Raw genomic sequence first — 23,872 nt, 5'->3', positions numbered from 1 at the left:
AGAAACTCCCCACCCAGGTAATTGATGCAAGTCATGTAGGCAGAGGGAGCAGGTTTTCCCCCTCCCTCAGGAATGCAGTCAGCTCAAGTTACCCAAATAGACAGGCTGAAGGTGCTGTCCCCTGTGTGCAGGGCCCACCCTAATCAAATGGTTGCAGCTCAGAGATTTTAGTCACAGGGCAGAGATTTTTGGGGAGAAACCAAGGTGGCTTTCTGCCACAGCACCTATTAAAGTCTTTCTCATGATTTTGTTGGGCTTTCAGTGTCTTCAGTAGCCTGTTTCTTATTGGACACCAAGGGTCACAATTTGTAAAATTCACTCTGTTTGGATAGCTGGAATATTGGCACCACAGCCATGAGTCTGTGTAATACTTTTTTACGTCATGTGGAGTTAAATAAAATACTGTCTCTTCATGAAAATCTGTTCACAAAACAGGAGGAACACATGTATTGTTGAGTTCCTTTCTGTTTCATTTTTGTCACAAAATGTTTCCTGATGCAGTAGTGAATGCAATAGTGGAAAGGAAATTACCCTTTTTGTGATTCACTGGGGATTGCTAAAGAGGACGAAGAAGGTGGATAGTAGTAACAGTAACCATATATACATGACTAAGTATAGATGGTTGTGGCTAAGATGCTTTGTACACACATGCTTTGAACAACCATGATTCTAAATATTTATTAAAGGGGCTCACAGCTATGAGCAGTTTAGGATTTGCAACTTTTGCAAGTTCCAGTAGAAAAGGTTACTCAGCCCATGCTAAAGGAAGGGTTTTAATGAAAACAGCACCATTTTATGATGTGATCTCATTGATTTGTTTGAGTTTGTTTGATTACTTGCTTATTCACAAATCTTAGGAAATGGCAATTAGTTTGTGGCCATCAATTCAAGTTAGTCAGGTTTTGCTATGCTTGGAAAGGTTGACATTCTTACTGCTTGTTTGATAGAGTTCATACTGTCTTTTCCAGCATATCACAGCTATATTGACACATGTGAACACATTCTAGAGCTAAATACCTAACCTTAAAGTGATGGTACCATAGAGCTTTTTTACATGTGCTTTTGGCACGGCACCCGTGTGTCATGTGTATCAGCAGTGCAGCGCATCTCTGTTCTGAGAAAATGGCAGTGGTGTGCTTTGAACTAAAAAAGTTTTTGTGCGCTTTAGTTCAAAGCACATCGCTGCCATTTTCTCAGCATGGATGTGTGCTGTGCTTTGATACACACGACACGCAAAGCTGCCAGAGCACATCAATTTATGTGTTCCACCAGCCTCGATTAATTGAGTATTCTCTGACACGCTGGATTTCCAGTGCATTGGAGCAGCCTCTCCACCACAGGTGTGTAAGTGGCCTTAATGCACAGTATAACTTTTCTCAAAAAGAGTGGGCTGCTTGTGCACCTAGTAAAAATGATTCCTCTGTAGTTCTAGAATTTGATTGGCAAATTTGGGGTGATCCGATAAGTGAGGTTTTTTTTGTCAGGATTTCAGGCTCAATCATGATCTCAGTTTGAAGAAAAAGTTTTATTAAAACCTAATAGCAAGTATAAGTACTTGAAAAAGTACTTGGTGTTGCTTGGAAAAGGTGTGTTTTTGCTGACCATGTAACATTTAAGATTTATTGTGTACTTCTTTGGCTGGTTACATGCTGGCAAATAGGTGGGTTTTTTGTGTCCTTGCTTCTGCCAAATTTGACTTGTTACCCATGACTATAAAAGTGTAATGTCTAATCCTGCTGACATCAAACAGAATTCCTATCAGAAGTTAATGAGTATTTTGTTTGAGAGTGGACTCCAGGATCAGGGTCATGGTCATTGCATGTTCTTTTATCTATTATAGTATACGTTTTCTTGTAGCTGTCCAGTCTAAAATAGGTCACTTTTAATAATCATGTTTTATACATGCATACCATAAATACCTAAAGGGTGTAAATATCTGAAGGGTGTATAAATATATAAAGGGTGCTTTTAAAGAGGATGCTGATAGATCCTGTGGCACTGAAGATGGGACAAGGATTAATGGTCTTAAGCTGCAACAAGGGATATTTAAGTTATCTATTAAGAAGAGTTTGTTCACTATGAGGGTGGTTAAGCATTGGAACTGGCTACCTAGAGAGCTTGTGGAGTCTTCATTATTGAAAGTTTTTAAGAGCAAGTTAGACAAACATTTGGATTAGATGGTTTGTTATCACTTCACCTAAAACTTACCAGTTAAGGAGATCTAGTATGGATATGAATTTGTCCTCTCTGCTAGCGGAAAGAAGTATGAAAAATTACATGTTGAAAGAGAGTTCCCTGTTTAGGAGGTACTGTACATGTGCCTCACTAATATTAAGTAACGTGTGAAGTTGGATAAAAAAAAATCTCCCCCCCTTTTTAATCAAATGGCACAATTATATTTTTCCCACCAACTATGCATGGACCTCTTAATACATTTCTTGGTGATAGCAATATTATCATCTAAAAATCCCACATATTTTTCCCACATCAATAAGCCAAGGTCATTGGCAATCAGAATCTACTTCCAGAGGCCTGTTCCTGGCCTTGCTGTACTCAAAACTATACTGAGAAATGATGCCAAGATTTCAGTAGATACTGAGTGGGTGGAAAGTAAGTGCAAAATTGTAACTTGGTCCAAAGAACTATGAATGCCAGTACTAAAAGTTTCACAGCTTTTTATAAAAATTTGGATTCACAAGTTAGACCCATTCTCTGTCTAGCTGAACTTCTGTGACTTAATGTTTTTGCGACAGTTGCAGCCAACCCTGACTTCAGCTGCACTGATTTATGAGGATAAATATTTTTTCACTAGAAGGAACTGGTGTTCAACAGTTACTTCACTTCATTTTTTTAAATATACTCTTATTCAGAATCAGGTGGATTTTCTTCCCTCATCTCTGTGCGTCTGACATACGGTTTTTCCCCATTTTAATGCAAAGGAAATTCCTTTCTCTGTGCCATTTGCTCTGCTCTTTGGAATATCAGGCAGCAATGTAGAAAAACTTGTACCAAATCCATTCAGTTTTTAATCCTCCAAGACTATTTTCTTGAAGATTATGCCTTTTTCTCTTCATTCACAATACACCTACCATGAAGGATATATACACATACATGCAACAGTGCTCAGGATTTCAGGAAAGCAGGGCCTTGGGAAAATTGAAATGACCTATGCTTATATGCCTTTAATTACAGGCATTGAATACAGAAATGACTGATATAGTTTCTTTTCATATTAGTACAGATCTTTCCATTGTCTTGCGTAGCTGTTAGATGGGGTTGCATCCCAAAAGAGAAGGCTGCCTACAGCTTTTTAAAAATAAATTACCCCATTCCTATCATGCTAATAACTTTAGGAGTTGTCAGATCATGTGCCTACCGACACTGCTTTTAGCTCCATGTCAATTAACCTTCTTTTAAGGGGATTTTAAAAGTGCCCCAATATTGCAAATAGCATTGGTGGCCTATGTGAGGGCATTTAAGCTTGCTGAGAGTATTTAAACTGAACAGACAGAGTTAACACTGGGAAAATTTGTATATCCATCTCTGACCAGGCTTATGGTGATAAATGGCATTCATATACTAGTTTAGTACATGAACATATTAAAAATTGCATAGCTGTTCTAGGTGTCATAGCTATGCTGTCATAGCTGACTAAGAAAAGGGGGAAATCCTGATTCCTGTGTATGCTCAGTCAATACCTGATGCTGATACATTATAATTTATTTTAGCTGAGGTCCTTCTTTGTCATCACAGCCTGCATTACTTTCTGATACTGTTTTGTTGTATAGTCTGGTCTTAATTCTGACTTTATTCTTATACTATGCAACTCCAAAGAGGGTAGGGGAGGTACATGGGGGTAATGCAGGGTTTGTTCCACGTAGGAAACCATATTTGTCTGCAGTTCCACTTGCCTTCCATAGTACTTGAACCAGTAATAACCCCTTTCTCTGAGAGTAACCCCTTTGAAATAAGTGGATATACTTCTGAAGTAGGTACTACATTCATTGTGAATGGATAAGACATATAAGGGCCCAGAGAGGACAAAAAAATGGGGTAAAATCTTGGTCTTATGAAATATTTTAATGTCAAACTCCTTTTGACTTCAGTAAGGGTGGTATTTCACCTATAGTCTTTGGTCTAATCTCATGGATAAACAAGGTTAGAAGAGACTGAAGCAGGACTTGTTAGTTTGGTTCTATTTACCTGCCTCTGCTTGTGGAAGAATATCTGGAATATTTATTAAACTAAAAAGGAAGAACAGACAGGGTAGCTATTATAGATGAAATGTGCCTTTTCTAAAAGACAGAGGTGTGATGTAGCACATATGTTGAATTGAGAAGAGATATTATATTTGTAATCATTCAGCCCAAACACAGGCAGGCTGCAAGTTACTGATGGGTTCTCCCCCCCGCCCCCCATCTGACTTAAATCACAAGCAAAACCTACAGAGTTCCAGGATTTATTATTATAGTGATTATTTATTTATACTGTAGTAGTACGTAAGCATGCCACTCAGAGGTTGCGGCCTCATTATGTACAGGTCAAATGCATCAAAAAGCAGTCATGCCCTAAAGAGTTTACAGTCTTGTGACTATATACACTCCTCCGAACTTGGGGGATTACCAGAGCCGTGGATAGTTGGGAGGGGTTCTGAGAGGACTAGCCTATGGCTGCTGGCATGCTGAAAGATGGATAGTGACCCATCCCTGCTGCTGCAGAAACTACAGTTTTGGTTGCCAAAGATTTCACCAGGAGCCATTGCAGAGAAGCGATGCCAGAGATTTCTATGGGGCCTGGTCATGAGACATTCTGGATAAATAGAATTGAACTGATTGTACAAGAGCTATTTTTTGCAAAATGAAATCTGTTTTGTAAAACTGGGACTTCAGTTGCTGTTTGTTTCCTGGCAGCAGAACATTAATGCCTGTGGACATGCTGCCACTCATTTCTGGCAAGCACTAAGTATGTGGTTTATAATCTGCATTTGTACATAATCAGTTTCAAGTTGTTTCTATAGATGCTGAATGTAAAATATTTGGATCAAACAGATTGTATTATCTTACGTAACTTGTTCTCTACCATTTATTTAACAAAGAAATTCTTCCTTTGCAATTCTAACTGTCGGCATGGATATCCATTGCTTATTGCAAATTGAAAATTACATCTATGTATTGCATTCATGGAATAACACATCCAAACACAGAGAAACCTAATCAGTTGAACAAATGACTTGTGGGTGGTATTCAGGCAAAGGGGCATATGCATTCTTTCTTTCTTTGTTAGCCCCAAGAAAGGGTGTGATGCAATCTGAAAATACTTTTTTATTTGTACCTTCACAGACTTCCCTTGTCATGTGTATATGCTATATATTCTGGGCCAAATTTTATTTTCTTACTTGGTTTGAAGGAATGTGTTTTAGCAGAGGCTAAATACGAAGTAAATGCTAGGAACCTCAGGATTTGTCCCTCTTTAATATTATTTTTATTTTGGTATTACAGATTGCTGTGACAATACTTCTCTTACCCCTGTCTCTTTCCCTCTTATCATAACAACTGAGTGTCTCATAATTATTCATAGATTTATCTTATAGCACTTCTATAAAATAGAGAAACAGTTTAAAAATAAGCCACTTCATAGAAGTAAAATGACCTGCCAAAAGTCGCACACAAAATCTGTGGGAGAGCCAAAAAAATTGATCTCAGATCTCTTATATCCCAGTTCATTTCCTTAAGTACAAAGCCGTCTTGCACATTCTGAAAAAAATCAACTTTTAATTTTTTCTGAAAGCAAGACTTAATCATTGTAACATCCTCTTAATGGCTTCCAGCTTCTGTCTCAGTTAATTACGTATAAAAGTAAATAATTCAGTGACTCTTCTTATAGAGATTATATGTGGTTTCAATGGATCAGGTTTTTCAATTTAGGTATTCTTGGAAGCTGAGTTACCTTAAAGCAAGCAAGTTAACTTATGACATAACTTCCAAGGGACTGTGTTGGTACCTGGCCATTTGCTTGCAATAGAAGTTCCATCTGAAACATTTTGTTTGGATTTGACCCTTTCTAAGTCATCATCAGTGCATATTGTGTTACTTAGGAATGACTGTTGTTGTATACCTACAGTACAGCTTGCACTGTGGTTTTAAATTGATCTATATGCAGAGTGTACGTGAATGAAAATGATTTATTTTTTCATGTTTTAATTTTATGGTCATGAGAGAACCATTTAATGACAAAAACAGCAAAACATTTAATTATTGGAGTGATATTTTTTTTTAAGTTTAGTTTATTATTGAAACATTTATCTTGTTTTCTAACTGTCCCCAGAAACAAAATCACAGAAGGCCTTGAGGCTTTAAGTAAGGTGAAGCCAGCAGGTGATACATACATACATGAAGGATTAAAAGAAGTAAGTTTTAATGCTCTCAATACAGTTGCAGTAAAGGTCTTGTGGCCATACAGCCTCATTGAAAGAAAAACAAGGCAACATGCTTTAAATACAGTTTAATTGCATTTTGTGTAACTAGTTTTCACATCCAACAGTTTTTAAGATCTAAATAGAGTGATTTTTTTTTTACTCAGGCAAAGATTGCCTAGGTATGAAAAAGTCACATGTAGGAGATCAGCAATCCCATGTGATGTGCTTTATGGAGATTCTTTTCTATTATTTCTGTGGCCTCATGCACGGACCTCTTGTTTTTCCCTGTGGAAGGAGTAATAAATGCAGGAGAACACTTAACTAAGTATGTATATACATAATATTTTGTAGTGTTGTTGTTAGTACTACAAAATATTAATAGAGCATCATAAATCTATATGTTGGCTTACAAGCACAAAAACAACTCACAGGCCAAAGTTTTCAGGATTGGTGAATGATTTTGTTTACCTTAATTTTGGGTGTCCAGAAGCAGTATCACTAATTCTTGCTATTTTAGTATGAGTTTAATAATATTTGATATTTTACTTAAAGCCTTACACTAGGGAATAAATGAAAATCTTAGCTTCCTTTAAATAAAACAGAAACAAAAACACGGATTTCTGGTTCTCATGCTTGTGGAGAAAAGTTTGAAAATGTGATCAGAGTATAAACCTACAAGTTGATGAACTAGAAGGCAAATAAAAAGAATAACTAGTTATTTGTATTATTTCTGCTCATGATTTTGTAAGTCAAACTCATCTTTTGGGAACTGACTAATGAGTTTTGATGGTTTGGGGGTGCCAGTGCTGACCTTGAGGCCTCTTTAAAGGGCATGATTTTCAGAAAAAGTACACAGTGGGTGCACATGTGCGATACTGCAATAAACTCTGGTGCGGTATTGCTCCTGGGCACTGTGTTTACATGTGTGCCTGGGACTGCAGCACGTTGTGCTGGATTGGAGCAGCCCTGGCTGGCAGGGGATCCTGGAGGGAGTGGTCAGCCTGCCAGCTAGGGGCTGCTCTGACCTGGCTCAATGTGTTGCGGAGGGACTGGCTGGGGCATGAGTGCACTTCAGTGTGGGGCTAGCTGGCAGACTCGTGCCCGAGCCAGACCTGTCAGTGTCTATACATGTTGCTGCGTGCTGAATAGCTCTGCCTTAGGATAGTACTTGTGTTTTATAAGTACTAACCTACAGCAGAGTTAATTAGTTTACTGTGGCTTACTAGGGCCACGCATGTACATGGTGAAATTTTACTGTGGAGCTAAAACATCTCATGTAGCCAAGGTTTGAATTACACTTTGACTCTTGAGGGGCGGGGCTCTGGAAAAAAAATAAAATTGGGATGCCCATTACGATGCCCGAATAAAATTGTAGACCCTCCAAACTCCCTCGTAATTCACACCCTGCATGTAGATGCTCCCAGTATCTGTCTTCAGAATACTCTGCCCCTGTAAAGGCGTCTGTGTTTGGAGAATTCAAAATGTTGGCCATACTCCTTAGCCTAAATTAGGGGTGGCTAACCTGTAGCACATGTGCTACAAGTGGCATATCAGGAAGGAGGCAAGCAGCACAGTGTGGCACATAAGGCAGAAAGCAGAGCAGCAGATTGGCAGGGCAGAGGGATTGGAGTGGTACTTGGAGAGAGAGCAGGGCTATTTTGTGGCATGCCTGCCATAAAGGTTGGCCTCCAGTGGCCTATATTCATTACAATCTAGTGCCCTGATTTAACTCCCATTAAAGCTAATGAAAGGATTCCGTATTAGTAATGAGAGGGTAGCTGTGGTGAGGCCATTGCTTGAAGAAGGAGGTTTTAGAGAGGGATTTGATTATTTTGTGCTTTTTGGATTATGTGAGACTTCTGAATTTATTTATCAGAAACATCTTGTTGATAGATTCAGAAATGATTGTAACTTGCATCTTTATTCTTCATTTTCAGGCTAATATCCAAATTGAACAAATGGGGGGCTCAAAGTCTGCTAGTACAATAATTGCACTGACAGATGGTAAATTGGAAGGTCAGATCCCCTTGTATGCAGAAAAAGAGGTGAGTTCCAAACAGAAGCTGCTTGTTACAATCAGCTCAGGTTTTTTGTGTATTCATGTGCATATTATGAATAATATATTATCTTCTCCATTCTTTCCTGGGACAGGCAAATAAGGCCAGAAACTTGGGAGCTAGAGTTTACTGTGTTGGAGTCCTTGATTTTAGACAAGATCAGGTAATTGCACTGTTGTCTTTATTACTTATCAGAGCCTTATTACAACTTTTTATAAGGCTGCTGTCATTTGTATTTAATTTATTTTTGGGACTGTGCAACATTTCTAGAATAGGAAGCAAATACTCATACATATGTACATTACATAGAAATGATGACTGGGTGTCACTTTTTTATTATGAGAAAAGAGCTATCAGAAATTAATTTCACTTATTGGTAGCTGCCTCACCCCGAGGATATAGGTAAAGTTTCTATTAAAATGTTAACCAGCGTAGACCACAGATTGCAGTAGTCGTTATAGATAATCTTTGAATTGAGAAGGGACAATGGTCTTTGTAATAGAAAACAAAAGAAGGGCTATTGTCTGCCATCAACTGAAAGTTAATCTTTAGGTGCTGTGCTCATGTAAGCTGTGTTCTAATCATTAACAAAATTAGTACCAGGGATTATATGTAAATGAAGTAGGAGAGTTGTTCTTTAAATGGGAAAGTGTACATAAAGGAGCTTATAGTAAGGATTTGGAGAAAGGCTTCTTCAATGAAATATGAAGCAGACAGGAAAGCTAAGGGCAAGGGTGTTGCAGGATTCTAGAGTTTTATTATTTTGCTAACTCTTTCTTTTTAAGACAGAATTTTGACACTAAGGCTGACAGGCAGCACATAACAAGTTTGGTGTGCCAGATTATTTGTGTTTCTTTTTCCCTGAAGCTTGAAAAAATTGCTGATACAAAAGATCAGGTCTTCCCTGTGACCGGAGGATTCCAAGCACTGAAAGGAATAATTAATTCTGTGAGTATTCAGTAATGAGCTGAGAGCCTCCTAAACCACTTCCAATCCCCCTCCCAAAAAGGAGTATGTGGGGTTTTTTTTTTGTGTTTGTTTTTGTTTGGGGGGGTGAGGGGGATGGGGACAACAGAGAGCCTTCAGCTCTTATTTATTGGGCATAATTTGTACCTAGGTCAGTGGTATCCATATAATGCGCTTATCTTCTTACCTTAGTAGTACCTTTCTATACATTTCTGTGGCCTGCTATTCATTGAATTATATATGCTGTGACTCAGAATGGAGTTAGTAAAGTCCAAGTGCAAGGGAATACACATAATTCAAGGAGATGGGGTAGAGATTGACTTTTAAAGGTATGGTTTTGGTCTGGTAAACTGGCACAGTTTTTCAGAAAAGTGTGAAAAGAGATGGCTTGAAACATCTGATTTAATAAATTATGGTACTAACCATCACTGAGTACAGAAATATGTAGGGGAGTATTTAGGAAGGCTCACTGAGTTTCTGTTCTTGCCCCTTGTTCTCACTCTCTAAATACCCAGTCTTTGAGTTCCCTCTGTTGCTCTTGCACTTGAATGTTGCACCAAAGCATCCCCTAAGTGACTAGTGACTTTTTTTAAAGGGATGTAGAAGGATAAAAGCAGGAGAAACTTCATGCTTGGATATGATGAGAAATTTGGCTGTATATTTTAGCTGCTTCTGTCAAGTAGACATTTTCATATCTATGGAACCAATTTACTTGTTTGATTTGGAGTAAATGTTATGTGTTTGGGATAATTGTTAGAATACCGCTGCTGTAAATGCTTTAAGCTCCATATGCTGTTTAATGCAGCTGTTATATTCATGAAGGAAAAGCAGTACAAATTGAATGTCAAATGTAAGGTTATAAATACACTGCAGAATGAAATCCTATTCCCAAGATAGATCCCACTTCTATTTATTTCCGCCCTGCCCCCTTTTATTTTTTTTAACAAAGGGCTCCACTTATAACTGGATGAATATGAAATCATGAACCTATCACTTCTTTTTCCTTGAATGCTGGGTTTTGTCCATGGAAATTACTCCCTGTTTAACGTATTTTCATTTCAGAAGACTCTTTGTATGTTCTCGAGACAGCCAGTTGCCATGTTCAGGCAGGCCCCCTCATTTATTTTCCTTCAGAGATAGTAAGTACTGTGTGGCAAAGCCTAGGACAATGCCTTTTTTCCATGTACCGTAGCATATATTTTTTAAAGCATTTGGGGCCAGTTGTTCTGCAGGTGCAATGTCATATAGCCCCTTTGAAGTCATTGGAGCTAAGGTGAGATTTGGCCCTAATTGCTTAGATTGTTGGGCTTCCAAGAATCCCAGCATGTAAAAACTGTGGTTTGAGTCGGAGCTTTGGGTGCAGTGAGCCTCAGTGTACATTTTTCTGTTCCAGCAAAAGCTGCTGTGCCCCAGGAGTTCAGCCATGAGGGACAACAGGGGTGCTTCCATCATTTTCTCCTTCAGCTCTGGAATTAAAAAAAAAAAAAAAAAAAGACAGGCATAAGGGTTTTTTGGATTTCCCTTAGGAGTTCAGCTTACAGTTGGTGCAGTTAGGATGTACAGATCATTGACACGTCTCCTAGCAGCCATGCCCACAACATTTCTGTAGCAAATAGAAAAAATTATTTGAGGTTGCATTTGCTGCTGGTAGCCCATTTGATTGGCTTTCTTGCCATCATTTTCTGCCCAAGAGTTTTCAACCCCTGCTGGGTCCTCTCTCTTCGCCAGCACCTTATGTAAACCCAGAGTAATTTAGTCCTTAGTTTTTCAGGGCCAGATTCTTCAAAATATCCTAAGGGAGGCCAGTACTAAACTGCTGTTAAGATCCAAGGTGTTTGGTGTTGTAAGAAACTCACCACCCCCCCTGCTGTTTTTAAGGAAAATCTTTTTACTTTTTAAGAAAGATCTATTCTGGAGCTTAAACAGGTTGACTGCTCCTTTAAACTGTAACCGAGCTCTTGAATTGTGTAGATTTTCATTCTGACTGCAGTGTGAACAAATATTTCAAGATTTAGCTTATTGCATATTTCTTTCCATAAAAAAACTTGTGTTGAGGCTATTGAGTCCCTGTGAAATACTTACATCAAGAAATAAAAGATTAAGAGATGGCTGTAGCTATTTGTGGCTCACTTCAACTGTGAAACACTTCATTTGAATGAGTTCACCATCTTAGCCAGTTCAGTTATGTTTTTGTAGGTAAATAAAGAAAAAAAAAGGATTGGGGATTTGGTGATGGCAAGAAGGTTTTAGAGTTTTAATTTTTCCCCTTAAAATCCTGAAGTGCCACATTGGCTCTAATAATTTCCAGGCTTCAAATGCTTTGAGATATAAGCTGCATGATCTGTTGGCATCCTGTCTTCCTCTCTCTTGAAAATATGTGCAGTCAGAAAAAAGAGAGAAGACCAAATTTCAAAATAAATGATCTAATGTCACACATCTGGGGTATTGCTGTGAAAATAATTCGAGTTGGCTATGATGATACCAAAGAAATAATTGTTGAACTTTCTTTCTAGAAGTATTGTTGAACAGGTTTTTTTTAGATATTTTTACTTTAAAAAAATCACTTCAATGGGGGTGAGGTTGTTTTTCATCAGAGCTACTAGTTGATGAACACTTTTGAACACCTGATTATGATTATTTTGGCCTCTGCAGTTCTCTCTGCTATAAGGTCTGTTGCCTGATGGGTTTTGTACTTGTTGAGAGTTGCAAATCTATATGGCCTTCTCTTAAACTTTTACTTATCAATGAAAACTAAAGCACAATTTAGAACATTCAGCTCTTACTTGGTTCTCAGGTGTTTGAGGACTTAACAGTTGTTTGAATACCATTAGATTTTTAGCACAGAATCACAGAAATTAAGGGCTTGAACGGCCCTCGAAAGATCAGGTCCAACCCTTCCCTGCTCTGGGTAGGAATACTGCTGAGATCAAATGATCCCCACATGCAGTTACTGAGAATGATGGTCAGGAATTTTAGTGAAGTTGGGGACCAATTTATAGAAAAAATTATAACCCAAATTCTGTAGTCCGTACTTAGTTTGGAGATGTTCCTTACCCAAGCAGAACTCTTTATACGGTTGGTAAAGATGTGGCCATATATATATTTGCCCCTGCTGAGTTTCTTTTGATATGTTTCATTTGAAGAAAACAATGCATTTTATTTTTGTATGTTTCTGTTCAGTGATAACTCTTACAAAATTCTGTTAGCTTTTCTGGCGCTATTAATATTCAACTTTACAAAGTATTAAATGAACAGAGTTGTCAGAATGAATAAATCTCTCAGCAGAAAGTCTAGTAGCTTAAAAGAAAAATGCTGAAGGCAAGTTAGTTATCCTATCAGGAATGGTTTACTGATTTAGTCTGGCTGATAATTATGTGGAAACATGGCTTCATGAGCAAGCGGAATGAGTACAGTGGCAGTCAGAAAAACAAGGGCTTTAGAGCATCTAATTTCTTTCACAGTGTGAGATTTTGGCACCGTGTGAAGAGATGGAATCCTGCTTTTTTAATGTGCATAGGTGAAATTAAGAGTTTTCTTTTAATAAAACGCCATTTTGTGTCATATAATTTAGAGTAATAATTAGTTCTAGAGTACTAATCACTGTTCTAGTGACTGTCTAGCAAGCTGCTGAGCACCCCTTGTGAAATGCTAAGCTCTGGCTGATTATACAGAGAAGTAAGAGCGCAGAACGCTTTTCAAAGAGAGTCATCGTATTCTGGGATCTTTTTGAGGAGGTTTTTTCTGGGCTCCTCATTTCCATTAAAATGGAAAGTAGTTAGAGTCTCAAAACCATCTATCTGTGGAGCTCAAGAGCAGTAGGCTGGAAGCTTGGGACCTGACTGCATCACGGACCACCACTTCCCTGGGGTATAGGACATGGAAGGGAGAGGAAGATAGAGATTGCCAATGTCAGAGGGAGAGAGTAGGAAGGGCTGTGGAGGAGATCAATGGCATGGTGCAGGGCAGGGAGGAGGTGATATGCTTGGTACTGATTTCCCCACCCCCCCTATGCCACAGGCTGGATCCAGTCACTTTAAGGGGCAGACGCAGTCCTCAGGCTGTATAGATTGAGCACCTCTGATCTAGATCAAATCTGAATGACAAGTAAAACTTTTTCATGACATAGTCTAAGAATCAGGCTTGTTCTTGAAGAGGAAGTGAGCTTTCCTGTTCTGTTTACAACTGGAACTTGTAACACTGTTTGTGCATTAATCATGCTTGAAGATGCAGTCTAGTGAGAAGCAACAGCAGGCTCTAGAGATTACAGCACAGACTTGGGAGCCAGATGCTGCTTCCCTTTGAATCCATCTCCCAAGTTCTGGTGTCCATAGAGAAGTTTGTGAGCGTGTTTTTTGGAGCAAGCAGGGGAATAGGCACTCTTGGAAATGTCCTTTCTGGTTGTTTCCACCGTAGATATACAGTTGCACATCAAACCGGTTTGCTGACACCATTAACTGCTGCAAGGATCCCTCTTTTCTTCTGCATAGCATATGTGTTGTCCATAGATTCCAATCTACTGCTTTACTGCTTTGCAGTCATTTTCACCCTGGATGAGAAGGGGACCAACAAGAAGGCAACAATCTATGTTGCTTTGGTGTATGTGGATTAGTAGTCCCTTGAGCTTTCTGTAGTTCATATGACTGGAAAGCTGCATTCCAAACTTTGCATCACTCTAACCCTGTTCCAAATTAGGCTCAGATTTTGCATTTTGCCTTCTTCTGTAATGTTTCGTTATGCACATTTTGTACAGTTAAGCATGTAGCTTGAATGTGTAGTGTTTTGAAAACAAAACCAATGAAAAGGCTCACAATTCTGTCATTAGGGTATAGATTAAAACTATCGTTTTGTTGCGATCAGTGAACTTTGCCTGGCTTTAATAGAGGGTTAGAATTGGAATTGCATGTGTTTTAAAAAGTACCATTTATTTTAAAATGTGGATTCCTCTTTAATTACTGCATTTAATGTATGTGGTCAGTTATAGATAAACATCACTCAGCTTTCATATTAAAATGGGTTAACAGTGCATGATATAGGAAGTGAGAAAATATTTCATGTTTAAAACAACCCCACACACTTATCAGATAAGATAACAGGAAGTTGATATATACCAGGCACTTAAACCAGCATAAAAACACCTCTGTCTAAAATGTTTTACCTTCTCTTGCTAGTTACAGTAACTAAGAACATGACAACTGAGTGAGAGCAGAGATGGAAATCTTTTTCTTTCTTTTTTTTGTTTATTTTATACGTAGTCTTTTTTTACGGTTTTCTCTGTAGTATCATTCTGGACCTTTCATGCAAGAAAGGAGAGAAAATGCACATTTAAAAGTAATATGATTGTCAAATCCTGCAAATGGGGCAGTTACACTATATAACTTTTATCTGAATGTGTGCAGCTTCCAAGGTTTTTACTTTACTGTATCTATTAAGTAGGGGGAAAATAATTCCTTCGGAATAAGTTGTAACTTTCTTTGAAAACACAAAAAATAGACTAGAAATTCATAATTAACACCACAGTTAAAAATAAACTACAAATATGCAAAGTTAGGATCACCAAGCATATACAGGGGTATCAAGAGGTTAACAGCACTATATACATCTCTACTGCTGTTGAACCTTGAATATTATGTTACATTCAGTTGTGTATGTCTCATTTCTAGAATGATACTGAGAAATTAGAAGAAGTTTTAGTGAAGAGCAATACACATGATTGGGGGCTGGAGGGATTGATCAAAGATGGACTGTTAGAATGTGGGTAAGATTTTTGTAATTCTACTCAGATTGGGTAGTATCTTACTTTGTGAGTAACCCCATTGCAGTTAGTTAGGCTGCTTGCTGGTCAGTAGCCAGCCTATGTGACTAGCTATATTAGAATTTAGTGCAAAATGATAACCTGGCTAAATGATAAATTGGAGAAGAGAAGGCATAACAGTTTTATTGGTGGAAACCTCAAGAATTGAAAAGAACTAATTAGGGTCATAAGATGGACATAATAAAGAATAAAAATGTTAAGTTAAAGACTTGCTTATTCAGGATGAATATTTGTTTGCCTGTTCATTTTTTGATGGGTTGGTATAATGTCCTTAGTTCATTCTTAAATTTTTTAATTACAGTAAAAGACACAAGACTAGTTCTTGTGCCTGGACTGGTAACATTTTATGGTAATTTTTCAAGGTTCTGATAAACAGATATATACAATATAATATTTAAAGCATCCTTACTATTACTGAAAGATGTTAATAAGATGCTTCCTCAGGCTGAGATCTTATTTGCCAACTTCTTCTTTTTAGAGCAAAATTTTATAGGCAAGTTATAGTCCTTTTAAAAATTGGGTTCATAATGGACATGCTGACAGACTCTTAGCTAAAGTGGTATTAGCAGGCACTGCTATAAAATCTTACTGCTTAATTGTAGAAGCTCTTCCCAGTAAAACCCTCATTCATTATGGGGATAAAGCCTGATCTGACTGCAAAGATCAGTCAATAAAACCCCTGCGTGTAATTCAATTTCATATGAATAATAGCAAAGAATGTCTAATGAATGCATTTTTCCACCCATGCTCTTCCTAGTCTTTCCTCAAAAATATTCTCTACCATTAAGTTATAATAATACAGATTAGTGAATTCTAGGCTGGTGACATTGAAGGAAAACAGTTGTCTAAAATATTGTTTATTTAATAATTCTTAGTTAACTCATGGATTATAGTGATATCAGAGGTGATATACACTATTGGCACTGTAAAAAATAACATGGTGAGAACCAGGTCCTAAACAGCTTATGATCTTTATTGACAGGATAAACAAAGGATGGGAAAGGAAACAAGAGGTATGGAGAGATGAAAGGACTGGCTTAAAGTCAGTGGCAGAGCTGGGAGTAGGTCTGCTCTACCCTAGGTCTACTCCCAGCTGGTGTAGGGTAGAGAAACATAGCCTTCTAAGAACAAGTTTAACCCCTAGAATGCTTGTTAAACCCCTCTGATCTACATGCAAAAGTGCTCCAACCACTTTATCTGGGTTACAAGCCACATTTGGACCAGATTTGCTTTCAACACATCTAGAAACTTGTGTCAAGCAAAGCCTTTTCAATCTAAATTGTTTTTGTGATTGAGTGTTGGTGGCTTAACTCATGTAAATGAATTTAATTTATTACTGAATTTCCACTGTTGTCAACTTTCCAAACTTCCTGGAATCAGTTGGTTAATGAGGGACATGCCAAGCCAATGGGATAGGTATCAAAAGAGGTGACTCAGTTGAAATGGTTTGGCACAATGTTGGTTGAAATAAAAGGCAAATCTGCAGGAGCTCTTACATTTGATGCATATCATTAGACTGCACAGAATCATTTATGTTTAAACTGTTTGCATTTAACTGGTACAGTTATGATGGTTTAGTTAAGTGAGTAACATCAATTACAGCAAGTAGAAGGAGGATTTTTTTTTTCAAGGTAGTTGTCATTTGTGACATAAACAAACACATCCCTGTAGAAATGCCACTCCCTGGTCTGCTTATCTGCTGACTCCAGGGACATTTAAATGGTTTCCTCCCTGCTTCCCCCCTACACCCAAATTATCTGCCTTGGTTACAGATGAGTGAAAAGTGCAGATTTTATAAAGGGTCAGCAAAGTGAAGTCCATGCCAGTGAAGGGATAGCCTTGACGTTCTATGGTCCTGAAACATTTTTCAAGAGCAAAATCAACTTAAAGAAATGGCTGATTACCAATTACAAACCTTTGTAATTGGAACATTTCCTGTAGGAGGAAAATATGGTTCGTTTATGTAGTGGGCATCCAGGAAGCAAGCTATTAAATGTTTGAACACTGGAGAGAGGGAAGCAACAAGTTATCATTAAAAAAATTATTCTGAATATATCAATTTCTTCTCTAATGCACATGGATAGTCTAATATTCTAGCTGTACTTGGTGCAAGGTTTAGAACTAATATTGTGCTATGTTTTTCCACGTGATTGAGACTATGAGTAGATAGTTTTGGGAATTATTGTATGTAGTTGTTAAAGAGACTCAATGGCCTGGAATAGAATGCTTTCTGCTTTACCCTTCAGTCTTGTGCAGCCCTTAATTTGACATCCTCTGACATATTACAAATCATATAACATTCTCAAGGAGAACAGTGAGCTTGATCAGCTAGCAACATAACTGACAAGGTTCCAATTTGTGTGTATATGCGTGTGTGCGTGCCTTATGATTTGAATTTGACTTGTCAGGTATTACTAAACTGCTATCAGTTACATTATATAACTGCTACTGTAAACTATTTTAACAAAAGGAAATGCTCAGATGAACTTCTGAATTATAGTTAGTGTTTCCTTAATGGTGATTTTTTTTTCTTAAGTTAGATTTTTCTGACTAATTGTTATCAGTGTTTTTCCTAATGTTTTAACTGTGTTTTTATTTTTATTTTTGACCTTTGTAGTATTTTATAAGTAAGGCATTTTACAAGCTGAGGAGGAAAAAAAACTGCCATAAGCATGTGCAGTTTTGTAATCTATTGTTTGCTGTCCTCGGTGATTGCAAATAAGGCATTACTTAGACACTCCATAATTATAATATTCTCACTCATTTTAGATTGCATTATGTTCCCATTCACTAGTGATTTTATGCAAGACCATATGTCTCATAGATTTTTTTTTTTTTGATTTAGGTCGGGAAGGGGGTGGCAGGTTTTTTTCTTCTTGTCTTCCTTTTTGTTTACAGGCTACAGTAAAATAATCTCGGGAAGTAGCTGGAATTGTATTGAGTATTTTGTGCCTTTTGAGAGTACAGATGTTTGGCAGGAGATAAAAGATGATTCAATGGTGTATGTAACTTCTGTGGTTACTCTTCTACAGCTTCACTTGAGCACAATGTCAAAATGTTGTTTCACCATGAGTGCACTTGATACATTTCAAATTAATTCAGATTGAATGTCTAACAGTTAGTGTCATGCACTTATGTCGTCTGATTGCTACTTGCTACCTTCTTGGAAAGGAAAGACACTTTGAGCAAAAATGGGAAACACTGGGGCATACATTAGCAGTGTGTGGACATCTGATCATTGCCTGCCACATAGAAGCTGTGCAGTATTTCATCCTGCATTGACCCCGTGGATTTGACACACATTTTTAGTAGAGCTTGAGTGAGACTGATCTTGGCTTGGCAATAACCTGTGCTGAAGAAGCAAAGATTTTACTTTGAAGTCAGATATTTTGCTTTCTGGTGATAAAGTTTTACTTGGAATAGAGAAGAGGTTTAGAGTAGATTTGGGTAAGCAACATTTTCTAGCTGTGGAATGAATGGCTAGGGAACAGGATTTGCTACAATGTTTAGTGTATACTTACATTTACAAGTCTAGAGTATGAATGAGTTTGGAGAGTGAAAAATTAGGTTAAGCGGACCACTGTATACATTTGCTATTTTGCTGAACATTGAATTTTTATCTGTGAAGCCAAATGTTACAATGACATAAAAAGATGGAACTCTAACTAAAGTTGTGAAAGCAAAGGCATTTATAATAGAACTGGTGGATTGCCCATTAAGAATGATAGGGGGAGGGGGCGGGCAGGGACAGAGTGCTGCTACCCACTACCCCGCACTACTGCATCACAGGAGGGGGGGAGGGAAGCTTGCCCTGCCGTCCCCTCTGTCCCCCTCCATCAGGACCCTGAGCCACATCCAGTGCCGCTGGCTTCACCCCCCTCTCCCTATCCTGGGCCCTGCTCCTAGGAGGCGGTGGAGCACCGCCATGAGAGTGGGGGGGGGGGGCCAGCTGGCATGGCGGTGCTCCGCACTCTGATTGGTTGTTTCACTAACCAATCAGAGTGCTCCAAGAGCATTATGGTCAGACAGACAGACAAACTAAGCCATTTATTATATAAGAATATATATTTTCCTTTGCAGATCTAGTGATCCTTGGTGGTTTTTAAGACCCAGCTAGACAAAGCCTTGGCTGGGATGATTTAGCTGGGGATGGTCCTGCTTTGAGTAGGGGACTGGATTAGATGACCTTCTCAGATCCCTTTTGAACCTAATTTTCTATGATTCTATGAAAAGTCTAAATGTAAAAGTCTCTATGCAAGTCCTTGCAAAGTCCAGGTCTCTAAGGGAAAAAGGTAGCATATTACATTTTTGTTCCATTTTATAACACCTTTCCCTTATTTTAAATTTTCTTTTCTTCTTACCAGCTTAAGAGTTGTGGGAGGAAATATCATTTAAGTTAGTTTGGGGAAAAAAAAAAAAAGCTGTTGATGGGACTTTTGGTGACTCATAAAAATACCACATGGCAACGGTTTAAACATGATCCTAATTAACCAACCAGTGAGGAGGAGATTTAGTCATTATAGAACCATTGTGGAATCATGTAAAACCAGGCTCGAATATGGTTTGGCTTGAGGTGCTCTAGCTGGTCAGACTAAAACAAATACAATACAATACTTCGTAATTCTTTTGGAGAGTTTGCATGTCATAGCTGAGCAGAAGCTCAGAAGATATTAATTTTACAGCATTCTTGTAACCAAATGCTTTAGCAGAGGATGAGGTGCTGGAGAAAGGTAGTAGTAGCAGTTATAATTTCTGTTTTTTAAACTTCAGGACAGGTTCTGGGATATAGTGTAGTGGCTCAGTGCTGCGCTGCCAGTAAAACCAGGCAACTCATATAGATTCAGCCAGCTACTGGTGGATCCTCCTGTGGTGTAAAACTGACTCTGTTACTCTTACACCAACCTTCAGGGTCAAACCAGTTCCTAAATTTGGGGTCATGAAGGAATTTTACCCACAAATCACATTTCTAAGGACTGCAGGGGGAGGCGGTTGCCTTCCTATGTAGCATGGGGCATGACCATCTGAGCCCCTATTATCCAGTGACTTACCTGCCATTGCAGTGGCAGGTCATTAACAGTTCACTTTTCTGTCCTGCTTTTTACCTGTAGCATATTATAGGGTGTTTTTGTTGTTTGTGGTTTTGTGCCTTGTGGTTATAGTGTCTGAAGGTTTAGAGTAGATTTGGGTAAGCAACATTTTCTAGCTGTGGATTGAAAAGACCCTCCCCGCTCTCTGAAGGTGGATGGGTGGGAGGGTACTAGGATCCTGCCACCGCTACTGCTTTTCCGCTTCCCAACCCCATCGCCTGTTGGAGTGCCCACAGCCAGTGCCCCCCTGCCAAATGTTGCCAAAGACCCATGTCTGCAGTTTGGATCCAAAGGTTCCACAGGCTGGATCTGGTCCACATGCCATAGGTTACTGACTCCTGGAGTAGATAATGTTTCAAAATCTTTGGTAGTGGTTGTTTGTGAATGCAAAGGACAAGGTTCAAGAGCCAGGAGGCCCCTTCAAATCCTGTGTTCGTGAGCTTTCTAGCTTGCCAGGGTATGGAATATGAGTGGAGCAAAGGAAGGGTACGGAGGCTTCCCTGTGTCCTACCACTCTCCAATTGGCATTTTGGCCTTTGGGGAGTCAATGTAATTTCAATCAGCCAGCTTATTCTACAGAACCTGCCCAACCCACAGTGGCTGCAGGATAATGGGAATGCAAGGATTAATTATCTGCTACCTTAGTAGCACTGACTTGCCATGTGCATTTTTTTCAAACGGATTGAACTATAGATTTGCCCCATCTCCTTTTTGTGTGGCTTATTCTATGCTTTATTTGGAATTAAAATGTGTAGGTTCCCCAGCCCCCCAAGAAGGGTGTGATGTACCCTTTGACACATGAAAATTCAGTTTGTGATTCAGCTCTATGCTTCTTTGCTTTTGAATTATCTTTGTTTTTACAATATATGCTCTGCATGGTAGGTTAGGAAAAGAGTTGCATTTGAGCTCTATGCTTCTTTGCTTTTGTGTATGTGAGATTATGAACAGGATGAAAACCCTTGTAATAGTTTTGTTTTGTTTGTATTCTGTCACAATTTGTGGATCTGCTTTCAGCTGTATAGATGTACTAACACTGCAGTATTTTGCCCTCTGTTGTGTTGATACCATCCCCTTGGAACATAATATCCACTGCATTTGTGAATTTTCTTACGTTGGCTACTTTTTCATAGTTTCTAGGGTTGGAAGGGACCTGAGTAGATCATTTAGTCTGATCCCTTGACATGGCAGGAAAGAGTACTGGAGTCAAATGACCCCAGCAAGGTGTACATCTAGCCTCCTCTTAAAGACCCCCGGTGTAGGAGCCAGCACCACTTCTCTTGGAAGTTGGTTCCAGATCCTAGCCGCCCTGACCGTGAAGTAGTGCCTCCTGATATCTAGCCTAAATCTACCCTCTGCCAGCTTGTGACCGTTATTCCTGGTCACTCCTGGTAGAGCTCGGGGGAACAGGGACACCCCCAATGCCTGCTGGTCCCCTCTGACTAGTTTGTAACAGGCCATCAGATCCCCCCTCAGCCTTCTCTTGTGGAGGCTGAACAGGTTCAGGTCCTGTAGCTTCTCCTCATAAGACATGCCCTGCTGTCCCCTGATCATGCAGGTGGCCCTCCTCTGGATCCTCTCCATGTTATCCACATCCCTCTTGAAGTGCGGCGCCCAGAACTGGACGCAGTACTCCGGTACTGGGCGCAGTACGGCCTGACCCATAGAGGGGGAGGATCACCTCCTTGGACCTGCTTGAGATGCATCCGTGGATGCATGACAAGGTGCAGTTGGCCTTCCTGACTGCATCCCCACACTGCCGGCCCATGTTCATTTTGGAGTCAATGATGACTCCAAGATCCTTTTCCGCCTCTGTACTGACAAGAATGGAGTTCCCCAACCGGTCAGCATGGTGCTGGTTGTTCCTCCCCAGGTGCATCACTTTGCACTTGTCGGTGTTGAATCCCATCCTATTCTCATCCACCCACCCCTGTAACCTGTCTGGGTCCGATTGCAGCCTATTTTTCCCTTCTAGCATGCCCACATCCCCCCACATCTTAGTGTCATCAGCAAATTTGAACAGGGTGCTATTTACCCCCTTGTCCAAGTCACTGATGAAGATGTTGAACAGTGCGGGCCCGAGGACCGAGCCCTGGGGGACCCCACTGTCCACATCCCTCCAGACCGAAAATGACCCATCCACCACCACTCTCTGGGTGTGGCCCTCCAGCCAGTTGGCGACCCAATTGACTGTGTGGGCATCGACACCACAGTCCCCCAGTTTCTTAATGAGAACAGGGTGAGAGACAGTGTCGAAGGCCTTCTGAAAGTCCAGGAAGACCATGTCCACTGCTACCCCTGCATCTTCTGATCATAGAAGGCCACCAGGTTGGTCTGACAGGATCTGCCGCTAATAAACTTGTGTTGATTGCCCCTAAGCATAATCTTCCCTGCTGGGCCCTTGTGCATATGTGCCAGAATAATTTTCTCAAAAAGCTTGCCCAGCATTGAGGTAAGACTAACTGGCCTATAGTTTCCCGGGTCTTCCTTCCTCCCCTTTTTGAAGATGGGAACTACTTTGGCCCTCTTCCAGTCCTCTGGCACCACACCAGAGCACCACGAGTGCTTGTAAAGCCGTGCCGGGGGTCCTGCCATGACCTCAGCCAATTCCCTACGTACTCTAGGGTGGAGATTGTTCGGACCAGCTGACTTGAATACATCCAGTCCCTCCAGAAGTTCCCTAACTAGTTCCTCACTAACCCTTGACCTAGGTGTGCCTCCTCTGGGGCCTGAGGGGGGCCCATCAGGGGGGTGACTGTTCCGGTCCCTTCTTAGGAAAATGGAGGCAAAGAAATCGTTAAATATGTTGGCTTTGTCATCTGGTGTGAAGACCAGATTTCCTAATGTGTCCTGCTGGGGCCCCACGTTACCTGGAACCTTCTTCTTGCCCCCTATGAATTTCAAAAAGGACTTCTAGTTGTCCTTGATCTGGGTCGCTAGTCCCAGTTCCATCTCTGCCTTGGCCTTCCTGACTGCCCCCCTGCATCCCCGAGCAACCGCAGTATAATCCTCCCTGGTGATGTCCCCTCCCTTCCATTGGGTGTGCGCCTCCCTTTTAGCTAGGAGACATTCCCAGATGCTTTTGGTGAGCCATGGGGGCTTGTATGCCCTCCTGCTCCCTTTGATCTGTGTTGGGATTACCTCCCTTTGGGCTTGGAGGATCGTCTCCTTAAGGAGCGACCACTCTTCTTGGACACCTGGCTCCCCTCCCCTCCGGGACCTCAGTGCTTCCCTGACTATTCTCCTTAGCTCACTGAAGTCCGCCCTCCTGAAATCCTAGGGCTGCTGCCTTGCTGCAGGCCTTTGCCATCTTGCTCTGGATGGTGAATTCCAGCAGGCGATGATCGCTGTCGCCCAGGTGGTTGAGCACCCGCCGCCCCCTCACCAGGCCATCTCCTGTGGTCGGCACCAGGTCCAACAAGGCATCTCCCCTGGTGGGGTTGTGCACCTCCTGGGTTAGATGGAGGTCCTGCATTCTGGCTAAGAACCTACGTGAGCAGTCAGATCTGGCTGACTGCTCTTCCCAGCAGATGGTCCG

At 40.1% G+C, this 23,872-nt stretch overlaps 1 protein-coding gene across 3 annotated transcripts in view; it reads left to right on the top strand.

Annotated features, from left to right (window-relative positions):
• The window catches only part of ANTXR2 (ANTXR cell adhesion molecule 2), a 187,746-nt gene that overhangs the window by 9,484 nt on the left and 154,390 nt on the right, over positions 1-23,872 (top strand). For all 3 annotated transcript variants that reach the window (XM_090036915.1, XM_090036914.1, XM_090036916.1), the window contains exons 4-7: positions 6,325-6,406; positions 8,353-8,460; positions 8,567-8,635; positions 9,340-9,420. In XM_090036915.1, coding sequence (XP_089893041.1) covers positions 6,325-6,406; positions 8,353-8,460; positions 8,567-8,635; positions 9,340-9,420 — 340 coding nt within the window. The remainder of the gene's footprint in view (positions 1-6,324; positions 6,407-8,352; positions 8,461-8,566; positions 8,636-9,339; positions 9,421-23,872) is intronic.

The sequence above is a fragment of the Crocodylus siamensis genome, chromosome 2, assembly GCF_052110815.1.
Source record: "Crocodylus siamensis isolate JL-2025a chromosome 2, ASM5211081v1, whole genome shotgun sequence".
NCBI lineage: Eukaryota > Metazoa > Chordata > Crocodylia > Crocodylidae > Crocodylus > Crocodylus siamensis.
The sequence above is the reverse complement of the archived record's forward strand: the minus strand, read 5'-3'. Positions and strand labels throughout refer to the sequence as shown.